General features: G+C 38.7%; 1 protein-coding gene across 1 annotated transcript in view; it reads right to left on the bottom strand.

Annotated features, from left to right (window-relative positions):
* Positions 1–15,215, bottom strand: part of rpa2 (replication protein A2) — a 27,422-nt gene that overhangs the window by 4,839 nt on the left and 7,368 nt on the right. Inside the window, exons 3-8 of the mRNA XM_057833515.1 lie at positions 10,883–10,984; positions 10,611–10,724; positions 10,469–10,543; positions 6,656–6,772; positions 2,215–2,325; positions 2,042–2,136 (exon numbers count right to left, since the gene is read on the bottom strand). Coding sequence (XP_057689498.1) covers positions 2,042–2,136; positions 2,215–2,325; positions 6,656–6,772; positions 10,469–10,543; positions 10,611–10,724; positions 10,883–10,984 — 614 coding nt within the window. The remainder of the gene's footprint in view (positions 1–2,041; positions 2,137–2,214; positions 2,326–6,655; positions 6,773–10,468; positions 10,544–10,610; positions 10,725–10,882; positions 10,985–15,215) is intronic.

Raw genomic sequence — 15,215 nt, 5'->3', positions numbered from 1 at the left:
TGTAATGGTTTGTTTTGAAAGTGTTTGCATTTTGTTTTATTGATTAGGGTGGATACACTGCTCTCTGGTCTGCCTCTTTTCACATGGCTGAATCCAAATCCTCCCCGTTAAGACCAACATAAGCTAAGTTTTTGTTTGAGCTAATGTTTTTTTAATGTATTCATAATTTAGTTTATAGGTATATTTAGTCGTTTTTTTGTGGGAATATGTGTCTGAACCGTTTGAAAAGAGCATTGCAAAAAAAAAAAAAAAACTAGAATTTTATAGCATTTATGCTAGCAGACTTTTTCTTCGTAAGTTAGTCAATTGTTCTTTTGTTGTAAATATCCTCATTAAAAAAAAAAATCTATACCGTTTGAGGCTCAGCTCAGGTATTTTAATTTTTCATGTTCCTTATCCAATTACTCGATTATTCGAACTAAATAGTCCATCGATTGATCGACTACTAAAATATTCGATAGCTGCAGCCCTAAATATTTTACTATACAAGTAGTAGATAAACCAGCTCTTTTCTTCATTCTAGAGTGACTGAACTGAGTTTATCACTAGTAAACGTTCAATTCATTTGAACTTGGAGGGTGATGTTCATTCACTGCCATCTATCTGTTCCTTTTGTTAATTGCCTCCCTTGCTGTTGGCTTCTTGGTTAATCTCAGTTTGCGCTGAGGTCAAGAGTGGGTGTAGGTTTGCATACGGACGGTAGGGACATAACACTATCAACTTTTAGGATGCTCAAATTGTCCCCACCAACTTTTAAGCAACCTTATTTGCATTATATAATGAGTTCAGTTAAATAGGTAATTACCCAACCTAAATTTTAATTTTAAAAGGAACCATGGACTTAAAGACTTGTAGGCTCCTCCAACAAGCCACAATTGTTCTTTTACTAAAATGTTATTAGAAACACATACGTATTACTTAAAAATCTTTAATATTTAGTACATGTTTTGACCTACAGGCCAAAATCTACACAAGACCTACACGCCATGTTTTACGCATGCAGTGCACGCTGGGGGTGATGACGCAGTCGGCCTGAACTGGGAGAAAAAGCTATGCTAGCTAGCAAGCGATGCTAGTATGACAACTAGCATGATTTTGTCACATTCTGCTGCTGGTAAGATTGTTTTGTTACAGAGCTATGGGATGAGTTCCCAACATCGTACCTGCATCCAATTCCAGCTCATCAGCAGTGTCTTTAAACCGCTCCTAGGCGGCTTGTCGAGATATTGACGGCGGCGCACACAGATGCAGCGGCTCACAGTTCTCCCCTTCAGTGCCATTTTTTTTAAACATAAGGGTTTTACTTCCCTTGGAATACGTCGAGGTACAATAAATCGTTAAGTTCAGCAAACTAACAAGTCACCACAGCGCAAATGAGAGGAACCTGCGACGGCACCAACATCTCTAGGAGAGGAGCACATGACATTGCCTCATGTTCTCCTGTGATTACATGCTAATTTGTTCACGCCTCTGTAATATATTAGGATGCGCACTGGCTGGGGGACTTTACTGATACTTCCGCTATCATGGGCGCTCTCGGAGTAAGTGAACTATCAGCCAGAATTCTGTACTTGTCATTTACAATGTCTCTGGAATCAATATATTCAGATAAAATTACTGCATCAGGTATGCAAGTCTTTTATTGAATCTATTATTTAATTAGTAAACACTCCTGCTCTCGGGTAAACGAACACGACTGGGGTACTGCGGTCTTTCAACATTTGATTTGTAACACTATTAAATAATTGTTACGCACTTTCTATTTATTCTATAAACTTCATTTGACTTCTCAAAAAATACTGTGTTTATCTGCTATATGATATGTTTAACTGAAATTTTTGTTCCAAACAATCAGTGATTTACAAAAGAAATGGGCGCCCAAACTTTTGCATACCACTGTATATCAATTCTTGGCATGAGCATATTGATAACCTTTTGGGACACAAAATATCACGATACATCACCATTTCAATATTTTGTCACACCCCTGACGTCAACGACACGGATACATGATCATTCACTGCCAGTGTGGCGCTCTTACTTGAGGGCTGGCAAGCTGATGTGGCTCAGTCTTGTCCTCAGGTCTTGAAGGGTGACGCCTAGTGGGTCCTGACAGCTTTTGATAAAACTCAGCACCTTGATGTACACCGAAGAAGCACAACACATCACGCGCCGTCATGTTTGGGTGAGTTCATCGGAAGTAAGGCTTCCTACCTGGTTCTGATTGGCGCTTAAACCGTTGTTTACAGTGTCATGCGCACCCATGTAGCTCGTGTCCATGCTGCTGGAAGTTACGGGACGTGACACAGACGACATATAGTTACCCTGGACCAAAAACAACATGCGATAATGTTAGTAATTCTAAATAATCAGTGTAGAAGATAGATAAGTACCGTATTGGCCCAAATATAAGACTTTTTTTTTTTTTTGCATTGAAATAACAAAAAGAGGGGGTCGTCTTATATTCGCGGTCTAGACATTATACCCATTCATGACGCGAGATGGCACCAGATATCATTGAAGCGATGTACTGTCATGACAGATCTCAGTTACTGTTTTTAGTTTAACCAGTTTGCATTATTTTATTGCAATGTTTTTCCTTATTCAGATGTTTCAAGACTACAGTTACAGTTAGACTTCACTTTGATGGTTAATACAGTTATTGCAATTTTGTTGTTTTATCACAATAGATTGGTTTATTGACATTTCAAAAACCAGAAGCCATTCATTTACGAATGTGATTGCACTTTAGTTTACATATTTAAATATTCAGATATTAAGATTTGAATGAGGCAAAATAACATACTTTTTCTCTCAAATTTATAGTGATAATCAATTGTTTCGGATGTACAGTAATTATTTTCTGCATAAAAATTAATTTGGTGTTCAAAAAGTCTTTTTTCAAACTTAAGTCTTGAAAAACAGGGGGTCGTCTTATAATCAGGGCCGTCTTATATTCGGGCCAATACGGTAATTACCGTATTCTACAGACTTTAATCCAGCCCCCCCCTACCCACAGTTTGGCTTGACTTGCAATTTTGTTTTTCACGTTTTGCTTTTGGTCTGAAATACTGTTAAGGAAGACTTTGTAGTCTTGTTTAATTGGCTATATAACTTCATTAACAGAAGCCTATTTAGCTTGTTGTTCTCCATTTTATTGCTATTTTGTATGTTTGTTCTTGGTGTCTGATAAGGGACCCCCCCCCCCCCAAAATGCGATTTATACTCCAGTACTTTTTCTCCCCCTTATATTTTGAGTAAGAACAAGTGTCCTACAGCAAATATGAGTCCACAATAAATCAACCCTTTAACACCGAAAGTGTCGGCAGCGACGCGTTTACGTACAGTGGGGAGAACAAGTATTTGATACACTGCCAACTGGAAAACCCATAGGCAGTGTATCAAATACTTGTTCTCCCCGCTGTATATCGTCTTTGAAGCTTCGTCACGCTGTAATTACGTCACCCACGTGCCGCTGGTTGGTCTCATTTGAAAGTGCGGAAGTTGATGTCCACACCAGTTTTTATTTGAAGTCAATCGACCAAGAAAAACGGGAGATAATGTCATTTGAATTTTATATTTTTATTGCACTCATAAATATGCATTAAAACGCTGTATCTATCTCTCTATTTCCATCATTTCTTGTCCTTTTTCAAAACCGAAAGCAACACAAAAGACTACATATCCCAAGAGCCGTTGTGATGTCAAGAAGGATGAACCGAATGTGATCATTTTTATTACATTTCCGAGCGAGGCTAATGAAAAGGAGGCATGTGAAGCAAGCAACGGCCGGTTGGTTGGTTTGAGCGAACGACTTCGAAACGTGCAGAATGAATCTAAAACTACATTTAGCGCAAGCTAATGCATTAGTTCATTAACTCAAGGAAGAAGATGAGCCGCATTTGTCGTTGTTTTCTTTGGATGAGTCGCCGTCTCGGCGAGTAGAAGTGACAGCAGCGCGCAATCGGCGAAAGAGTAGGCTGTGTGACGTTATGTGTGACGCAGCTCCATGACCTGTTCAAGAAGAAGCTTTATTGAGTGCGCAAAAAAAAAAAAAACTTTATTGGGTAGCATGCCTGAAAAAATTGAATTGAACTGAACTACTTGTCAATATTTTTTTTAAAATACAGTGCCTTGCAAAAGTATTCGGCCCCCTTGAACCTTGCAACCTTTCGCCACATTTCAGGCTTCAAACATAAAGATATAAAATTTTAATTTTTTGTCAAGAATCAACAGCAAGTGGGACACAATCGTGAAGTGGAACAAAATTTATTGGATAATTTAAACTTTTTTAACAAATAAAAAAACTGAAAAGTGGGGAGTGCAATATTATTCGGCCCCCTTGCGTTAATACTTTGTAGCGCCACCTTTTGCTCCAATTACAGCTGCAAGTCGCTTGGGGTATGTTTCTATCAGTTTTGCACATCGAGAGACTGACATTCTTGCCCATTCTTCCTTGCAAAACAGCTCGAGCTCAGTGAGGTTGGATGGAGAGTGTTTGTGAACAGCAGTCTTCAGCTCTTTCCACAGATTCTCGATTGGATTCAGGTCTGGACTTTGACTTGGCCATTCTAACACCTGGATACGTTTATTTTTGAACCATTCCATTGTAGATTTGGCTTTATGTTTTGGATCATTGTCCTGTTGGAAGATAAATCTCCGTCCCAGTCTCAGGTCTTGTGCAGATACCAACAGGTTTTCTTCCAGAATGTTCCTGTATTTGGCTGCATCCATCTTCCCGTCAATTTTAACCATCTTCCCTGTCCCTGCTGAAGAAAAGCAGGCCCAAACCATGATGCTGCCACCACCATGTTTGACAGTGGGGATGGTGCGTTCAGGGTGATGAGCTGTGTTGCTTTTACGCCAAACATATCGTTTTGCATTGTGGCCAAAAAGTTCAATTTTGGTTTCATCTGACCAGAGCACCTTCTTCCACATGTTTGGTGTGTCTCCCAGGTGGCTTGTGGCAAACTTTAAACGAGACTTTTTATGGATATCTTTGAGAAATGGCTTTCTTCTTGCCACTCTTCCATAAAGGCCAGATTTGTGCAGTGTACGACTGTTTGTTGTCCTATGGACAGACTCTCCCACCTCAGCTGTAGATCTCTGCAGTTCATCCAGAGTGATCATGGGCCTCTTGGCTGCATTTCTGATCAGTTTTCTTCTTGTTTGAGAAGAAAGTTTGGAAGGACGGCCGGGTCTTGGTAGATTTGCAGTGGTCTGATGCTCCTTCCATTTCAATATGATGGCTTGCACAGTGCTCCTTGAGATGTTTAAAGCTTGGGAAATCTTTTTGTATCCAAATCCGGCTTTAAACTTCTCCACAACAGTATCTCGGACCTGCGTGGTGTGTTCCTTGGTTTTCATAATGCTCTCTACACTTTAAACAGAACCCTGAGACTATCACAGAGCAGGTGCATTTACACGGAGACTTGATTACACACAGGTGGATTCTATTTATCATCATCGGTCATTTAGGACAACATTGGATCATTCAAAGATCCTCACAACTTCTGGAGTGAGTTTGCTGCACTGAAAGTAAAGGGGCCGAATAATATTGCACGCCCCACTTTTCAGTTTTTTATTTGTTAAAAAAGTTTAAATTATCCAATAAATGTTGTTCCACTTCACGATTGTGTCCCACTTGTTGTTGATTCTTGACAAAAAAATTAAATTCCATATCTTTATGTTTGAAGCCTGAAATGTGGCGAAAGGTTGCAAGATTCAAGGGGGCCTAATACTTTTGCAAGGCATTGTACTTTTTTTCAATGTTATATATATTTTTTTTCTTCACTATAATCTTTTTAAAAAATGTATGTAGATGTGTGTTCGAGAAGCTTGATTGCATGTACGTATATACTTTTGACAAGGTGATGTGTACAACACCTAACTTCACAAAGAGATATCCTCCAAACCCCTTTTGTGTTAGATGATATATATAATATTTTTTCTCATTATTTTGCACTGTATATAACCTGTTTTGACCATATTATGTGTAAAGACCAAAAACGCCTATGACCATACCTGCTGTTTGTGTTGAATTGTCAAAAATAAAACTATTCAATCTCATTTTTTTCTATTGAATGTTTATCCTAACACGTTAAATAAATATTAGCAAGCTTCAAAACGGTTGGTCGAGCATGTTTGGTTGTCATTGGGACATCAACATTACAAATTTTTCAAAAAGATTTTGGGATTTTTTTGTCTTTTTGGGTCCAAAATGTGGATTATAATTGGTCAGTGAAGAAAACAGGAGTTTGTACATGAAGTTCAAGGTGTCCTGAAAAAAGGGACCCAACTTGGCCATTCTAAACATTTTTTTCTTTGAAATATAAATGCAACATCAAATGCATGCAAATTCGGCCAAAATAGGCTTAGGTGTTAAAGGGTTAATCGGCCCTGGTACAAAAAAACAACAAGAACAACTTAAAAATCGGGCTCTGAGGATTGATAGATGCTGGCCCATGCTACATGGACACCAAATTTCAAGACAATTTGTGGACGAATAAAAGAGGAGTATGATTTCAAAGTTAAGTTTCCACAGGAACAACAACTACTTGAGTGGTGACTCGACAGGCTGCCTAGAGCCTGTAAAAATGCAGTATGTAAATTTGCTGTAGTAAAAGGAATGCTGAAATCTTAAACCATTGCTCACCGAGTTTTGATCCTTGCTGAGCGCCATGTGTGCCTGGACCACCTCCAGCATGTGCGAAGTGATTTCGTTCATGTCCTCCACGGGCCTCACGCTGAACGCAACCACCGACCTGTGATTCTGCACCCAACGATAACACGTTACACTAAAATATGCTTAAAATTCATGTCTTACCACAAAAATAGAATAGAATGCCTTTACTGTCATTGTACAGAGTGCAAACACATTTGAATATTTGCGATAACATGCACCACATAAAACAAAAGCACAACAAGGCTACTATAAAAACGCAAGGTTACAGTGTACACAGATTTTGAATAAAGTAAATAAGTGACTAGCAGCTAGTGGTGATGCAGTGGTAATATAACTTGTTCTGCAACGATTAATCGATTAATTCAATTGGAAAAAAGATTTGAATTAAATTTTGCTGCTTCAAGTATTCGTTTAATTAAAGTGGCATTGTAATGGTTTGTTTTGAAAGTGTTAGCATTTAGTTCTATTGATTTGGGTGGATACACTGCCCTCTAGTGGCAACAAACAATATGACATAACTCATTTCACATGGCTGAATCCAGCTGCTCCCTGTTAAGACCAACATAAGACAAGTTTTTGTTTGAGCTAATGTTTTCTTAATGCATTTGCAATTTAATGTTTGAACTATTTGATGAGAATACTGTAAACAAAAACAAAAACAAAAAAAGTTAAAAGCATCTTATAGCATATAAGCTAGCGGTATTTTGCTATGAAGGTTGGCCAATTGTTGTACTTAGATCTTTGTTTATTTTTTTTATTTTACACCGTTTGAGGCTCAGCTCAGGTATTTTAATTCTTTTATGTTCGTTATCTGATTAGTTGATTATTCAAAGTAACTAGTTCATCGCTTAATCGACTACTAAAATAATCAATAACTGCAGCCCTAAATATAACATTGCGTGTATGAAAATTTGCAGTACGCAGATGGCTGACTTGATATGACAGTGCATAGATCAGTGGTGTCCAAACTATTCCACATAGGGCCGCAGTGGGTGCTGGATTTCATCCCAACAAAACAAGATGACATCTTTTCACCAATCTGGTGTCTCACAAGTGTAATCAGTTGATTGCAGTCAGATGCTGCTTGTTTTACCACAAACTTCATTGGTTAAACTGTCTGTGCTTGATTGGTAGGAACAAAAACCAGAACCCACAGTGGCCCTTGCAGACAGGTTTGGACACCCATTGCATAGATACTGATGTATCAGTACAAAAATGCTATAATGTAACTGCAAATATTTCATATGCAATGCCCAGATTATGCTGTACACAGATTGAGACAGATATCTAATAACATATTACTTGGTGAGACGCAGATGACAATGGTTGGCATTAGCAGTGCAATGAGTGAAATTTGAGTGCAAACTGAAAATTAGGATTTCTAAGGTAACTTTGATGTTACTTTGGCATCATATGGTTGACTCTTAAGATTTTATTGTACTGTATAGGAGTTTTCCTTCCTTTTATTTATCATGCACAATTTTTTTTTTTTGTAAAGCGCTTTGAGGATCTCTCAGGTTTTTGTAAAGGGCTATAGAAATAAAATTGATGTACGATTTACTTTTTTGTTCCAATTTCCCCACTTTTACTTTATTTTTACTTCACTAAAGCAAGTAAAATCAGTGTTGGGCCTCTTATTTCCTCATGGATCACCACCCAAAAGCACCACCTGCTGACTGATTTCCATCACTACGACAGAGAACTAATCCATGAACAAGACAGTTACATTTATTCAACAGGACACAATGTAAACATCTATCATTTTTAGGGCTGCAGCTATTGATTATTTTAGTAATCGAATAATCGATTAACTAGTTAGTTTGAATAATGGAATAATCAGATAAGGAACATAAAAAATTAAAATACCTTAGCTGGGCCTCAAACAGTATAAAAAAAATTAATAAATGAGGATCTAAGTCCAACAAAAGAACAATTGGCTAACTTGCATAACAAAAGTCGCGAGCTTAGATGCTATAAAATGCCAACTTTTTTTTTTTTTTTTCCTTCAATGCTCTTAACAAATGGTTCAAACACATATTCCCACAAAAAACGGCTAAATATACCAAGAGACCCTACTCACATGACGTCACAACCACGCCTCCGCGCCATATTGTCCGTCAACTCGTCGTGTTTACGCATTACCGCTATGTAAATTCCTCCTATTATGGCGTGTTTTTCTGCTCGTTAACATTAATAATCAAAATGGTGAAGGCGTGTGTGGCGGTTGGTTGCAGTAACAGAGAAGATAGACGGAGAGACTTGAAGTTCTACCGTATTCCAAGAAACACGGAGAGGAGAGCGAGATGGACTGCTGCAATTCGATGAGAAAACTGGGCACCAAACGATCGCCACAGACTATGTAGCAGTCATTTTATACCTGGTAAGATGCATTTAATATATATTTAGAGGGTTTGGGGCTGACAACCACAATTAAGATGATTGTGAGGCTAATCGCCGACAACATACAGGTTCAAATTCAAGATGTTTATTTTTTCCGCCATCATTATTTTTTGAATAATATTTAGCTGGTACCAAGTGAAAGAAGCTGGCCTCGTCTCCGGATCATCAGTTAAACAGGTGTGTCCAAACTTTTTGCAAAGGGGGTCAGATTTGGTGTGGTAAAAATGCGGGGGGGCTATCTTGGCTGATTTACGTAGAACAATATATTTAAACACATTTTAGCAAGCCCTTCTGTGTGTCGCATTTGCTTTATTAGCATTTTTTTAATTCATAATTTCAACAATCTCGCCTTTGTGGCGTTCTTTCGACACTCTGGCTCTTGCGAAATACTGCTGCTGTGAAATTAAACTAGCTTCAAGTTGCTATAATTTCTCGCAGCGTATCTTCCCTGTAATGTTGTACAAGTCAGCGTGTATTGTTTGGTAATATTGTGTTACATCGAACTCTTTGAAAACAGCGACTGTCTCTTTGCAAATGAGGCAGACACAGTTGTTGTGTATTTTATTGAAAAAATAGTCCAATATCCACCTATCCTTGAAGCGTCGGCCATCGCAGTCAACTTTTTTTTTTGATTGTCGCCATTTTAGAAAATTGGAAGTAAAGGGTTACACGGGGTAATGTTGCTTAGAGTGCTGTTCTTAAAGTTTTTCAAAGTTTCGTGAGAATAGGCTGAGTTTCTGTGGGCAAGATAGTTGTAGATAGCAGAGTAGCAGATGTCAGGCAGCGACGGCGAAGACAGCGGGTAGAAAAATATCGATTTAGGCATCAAATATGGATCTGGCGAGTGGATAGACTGAAGCTTTTCCACATAACGCCTTTTATGCAATGCATCCAATGAGTTTACAGCATCTGAAAGCACCGGGGCTTCCATGAATTGCACTATAAATTGCACGACAAACTGAAACCATTGAGAATACGGATAAACAATGACGGACAATATGGCGGCCGGATACAGCGACACGTCATTCTGTGACGTTGGTGAGTAGGGTCTATAGACCAAATTACAAATGCATTAAAAAAACATTAGTTCCAACAAAAACTTCGCTTACATTGGTCTTAACAGGGAGCAGCTGGATTAAATCATGTGAAATGAGATATGACTTATTCACTGTTGCCACTAGAGGGCAGTTTATTCACCAAAATCGATTAAACTAAATACAAATACTTTCAAAACAAACCATTACAACGCCTCTTTAATTAAACGAGTACTCGAAAAAGCAAAATTTAATTGGAATCTTTTTGCTGCACTAATAAATTTTTAATGTTCATCTTTCTATAAAATGTGCTTCACTTTGAACATACACCAGAAAATGGGAGTCTCACCTGAAAGGAGCGCAGATTTCCCGAGATTTTGACGTAAGTGTTAGGAGGGAGCACCGAACCGTCCACGCTGGGGTCCTTGAATCCAAATGATAAATCTTGACAAGGTGCTGTGCCAATATCGATTTACAAACTTTATTCTTACCTCTGTGTCCACCCACTGTTTTACATCCATGGGGGCAGACGTCATGTCGTCCACTTTGTACTGGATGTTGGTCATGGATTTGTCTGTAATACGAATGACTCCAACGATGGTCACCTGCATTAGCAAAGTGTTTTGTCCACAACTGTAAGTGTTCATTATCTTATGTACATTGCAGCCTCAATCTACAGTATGCAATAAACGATTGTCTTCTTTGGATTTGAGCAATCAAAGCATTGCCGCTCAAACTTGCTGCGTGTTGAGTGCCACGTCACCTGCGACACCTCCACTTCGCCAACTTTGAAGACCTCGTCCACCTGGCTAGCGGACATTAGCTGGGAAACGGTGCAGGGTATGATCTGTGACGCTCTGGTTCTCTGTAACAAAAACATACTAGGGCTCTCAAAATTATCGCGTTAACGGACGGTAATTCATTTTTAAAATTAATCACCTTAAAATATTTGACGCAATTAACGCACATGCCCCGCTCAAACAGATTAAAATGACAGCAGTGTAATGCCCGCTTGTTACTTATTTTTTGTTGTTTGGCGCCCTCTGCTGGCGCTTGGGTCCAAATGATTTTATGGGTTTGGAGCGTGAACATGGTGTAATTACTGACATCAACAATGGCGAGCTACTAGTTTATTTTTTGACTGAAAATTACAAATTTTAATAAAACGAAAACATTAAGATGGGTTTCAATATAAAATTTCTATAACTTGAACTAACATTTATCTTTTAAGATACTACAAGTTTTTCTAACCATGGATCGCTTTAAGAGAATGTTAATAATGTTAATGCCATCTTGTTGATTTATTGTTATAATAAACAAATACAGTACTTATGTACCATATGTAGAGCTGTCCCGACTAGTCGACATAGTCGACGTCATCGATGACGTAAATCCGTCGACGAGCACAACATCCCGTCGACGGTTAATGAAGGGTTAAAAAAAATATATGCGTGGAAAGTTCAAAATGTCGGATGCTCTGTATGCAAGCGGGGAAAGCGGCACAAAGCCAAAAAAAGCGCACCAGAGTGTCCAAAACATTGACTTATTTCAAAGAAACAACGGAGGGTACACTCTTCTGTCCTGTCTCTTCAATGCCAGGCTTGGCTGCACGTCGGCGGTGAATAAGCACCTCAAATGCCGTCACCCAGTTTGTAATTTTTTTTCCTTCATTTTTTGTACACCAGAGGGTGCTGTCGCCTTACTGAATAATAATGTTTCATTGACAATTGGCCTATAAGTGCTATTAGTATTGTCCTTAATGCTAACTGAAAAGTTTATTTCATGTTATGGTTTATTTTATGGTATAGAAAATTATATAAGGTTAAAAGGTCATAAATATATACAGTATATGCAGTGATTGCACTCAAGGGAGAGATTGTCAATGATAAGGTAATAAATTAAGGTAAGTTCATTGATATATAAATAAGGTTTAATAGGAAAAAGGTGAAAAGTTTTTGTTAATTTCTAATTGTGTTGTTTTATTTGTGTGCACCGCAGCTCTTACGGTGTGATTACATCAAGGATGGAATAAAAGTTGTAAACCATCAGTTTAAGAGACCACCTTTTCAATCAGGATGCTACACTAGTTAATTCTATCAGCATTTGAACTCATTGTTTATTTGTGATTTATTATTGTTATTTACGTGTTTATTTGTACTTTAATAAATAATTTAAGTGTTCCAATATGTTTTTTGTGAATTGATAAGCGTCAACAAAAATTTCATTGCTAAATTAGTAAACAACCCCCCCCCCCCAATTAAAAAAAAAAAAAAAAATTAGATTAGTCGACTAATCGTAAAAATAGTCGGCTGACTAATCGGGAGAAAATTAGTCGTTTGGGACAGCCCTAACCATATGTTGAATGTATATACAGTGGTGAGAACAAGTATTTGATACACTGCCAATGGGAAAATCCATTGTTTTTTTTTTTTTTAAAGTTTTTTTTTTTTTTTTTAAAACAAAAAATGAGACATCAATTGATGATTCTAAGCTAAAAACGACAGACATTTTGAATAATAAATAGGATTAATTACCTTTGTTTAATGGCTGGGTTGAAACAAAAGCGGTTGCGCGACGTCTGTAAACGGGGGTTTTCGGGGTAAAATGGACAAATTAAAAATAGTTCGGGGGCTTGATGCGCCATGAATCTTCTATGGCAGCATATAGACATATTTTCCTATCAGACACAACAGTTGTTTTGGCTTGAAATACAGCAGTTTCTTTTAAAGAGGAGTGCAAGAGCAGAAACTGCTTTTTCAGCCTTGTCGGTGTTTTCCGCCATATATATTAAGAAAAGGCATGTTCGATATTTTTTTTGCCGATTCCGATACTTTGAAAATGATGTGATCGGACCCGATCGACGCTGATCGATCGGGACATCTTTAGTTATAAACAACTGTTAAATAATCTATAATATTTATAAAATGGATAGCGAATTATATACTACACGAACTAAAAAACAGCGTACTTGGAATTGGTGTCTCAACACTGCAGATTCCTGCGCCCAGCACAAACCTTTGGTTTTTCTATAAAAAGTCAAGTAAAATGTAGGAAAGAAAGAGAAACGTCTTGAATAGACCACCAGGTCGAAACTTGTGGGTGTCTCTATTCTCTTTTGTACTTTTCCCCCTCGACTCTGTATACAAACCGACATTGTGTGTGCGCCGGGCACGAGAATTTCTGCGGTGTAACCACTTCCAGATACCCTGCCTTTTTTTTTTTTTTTTTTCCTCGCTCAAAGTTGTCAGCACGTCGTGTGTTTGATATCATTGCCAGAAAAACACACATAATAGGACACCTTGCAGCTTCCCTTTTAATGCTTTCCTTATAATAACGATCTGCTGCATCGTATATCACTTTGTGACTTTCCACCTCCATGATGAAACGTTCTTCGTCCATGTTCGCTGGTGTTTAAACTGTGAATAAGCAACTGGGCTGTAACGTCCAGGCCCAGCTCCGCCCATTTTGTCGGATGCGTGTCCGGCAAAAGTAGAAAATAGCCTATACCATGTGTGGCACGCCGGAGATGGTCCGCAGTCAATCCGGAGCACTGACGCGGCCGGTATACTGTACGTTGAACAATAGGATATAATGGGAACGGATTGGCTCTGGCGCTATTTTTTACCGGAGTCGGACCGGAACCGGAACGATCATGCATCTGGTGTATTTGGGCCCTTAGACAATGGCGTACCGCATGCAGGCTATTTTTAGACCGTGACGTCGGATCGTAAAGCGGAAGTAAAGCCGAAGTGGGACATTATACACCCGCCCTCGCATAGACAACGTAATTTGTGCTACTTTTCTCCGGTAATCTTTCAAAAACAAACATGCTGATCACGCATTGCTTTTTTTGAACTTGTATAAACGACTCTAGACATTACGACACATGAAGGATGTTTTCTTCATACGTTCCGGAAACCAAAAACTCGGGAGGAAAAAATGTGAAGACCGAATCAACTTGAGCGGACTTTAACACCAGCTCGGTGAATCCATTCGCATTTCATATGCAGTAAACATTATGTTGGGTTGGCATGGTCTTTCAAAGGACAAAGAGGTAAGCCATTTTTATATTTTTAACTTACTTTTTTAGCGTAACGTTGTGCCGTACTGCTTCTGCCTGACAATGAATGACCTGAAAAGAATTAGGCTCGCGCGTATGACGTGGCACTCGCGAGGTTTCCGCCGCTATCGCCATTGTGGAAGATAAACTGAGGCATTTCAACACAGGTCGCTCTTTAAAAATGGTTGGAAATTATTGTGCGGTAAAGAATTGCAACAACCGATCGAATAGAAAGGAGAATGTACAGCTCGACGGAACACCATTGAGTTTCTTCCGGATCCCTACATGGAGAAAACGTGAGGAAAAGCTCATATCTGAACTTACCAAACGTCGAAGAATGGCATGGGTGGCCTCGATCAGAAGGAAGGGCATAACGTTTGATTCTCCAGTTACACACTGAGTTTGCTCTATGCACTTCCACTCCGGTAAGTTAATTTCGTTTGTTTACGCAAATTTCAGTAACTTTACGCCCTAAGTCGGCCTGTTGTTAGTTATTGCTACAGCTAAACAACTAGCATGCATACATGTGCATTGTCTTCATAAGACATAATTCATGTCGTTGCTAAATGAAAAAGCTGTAATATTTTGACGTGAGAGAGTGGCAAAGAATTTGTACACAGGCTACATTTTCTGCAACAAAAAATTTGTACATCCGTGGTCACAGACTAATGTAAACACACATTGCCTACCTTTGCTAGAAAGATGGTGTTGCCGTTTGCTATGGTCATAAAGTGAAGATCCTGCACCCATCCGCAGCAAAACTGTTCGTAGCTTTGTAGCGATTTGTAGTTTCGGAATTGCTGATGAGTGTAGTAACATATACCAAACACTAAATACAGCATGATGTCCATTTCGCGTAGTGGTGGAAGCTTGTCGACATCTTTATTCCATTTGTGTTCGGCTTGCTCGTGAGGGTCAACATTGTTCACATCCTTAAAATTGCTCACATATCTGTCCTTCGCCGTGGTAACAAGTTTGTCTCTGTATCGAACTGGCAAGTATTCCTTACTTTTTTCCATCTTTGGTTGCCGCTAAG

The sequence above is a fragment of the Corythoichthys intestinalis genome, chromosome 4 (assembly GCF_030265065.1).
Source record: "Corythoichthys intestinalis isolate RoL2023-P3 chromosome 4, ASM3026506v1, whole genome shotgun sequence".
In the NCBI taxonomy this organism is placed as follows: domain Eukaryota; kingdom Metazoa; phylum Chordata; class Actinopteri; order Syngnathiformes; family Syngnathidae; genus Corythoichthys; species Corythoichthys intestinalis.
The sequence above is the reverse complement of the archived record's forward strand: the minus strand, read 5'-3'. Positions and strand labels throughout refer to the sequence as shown.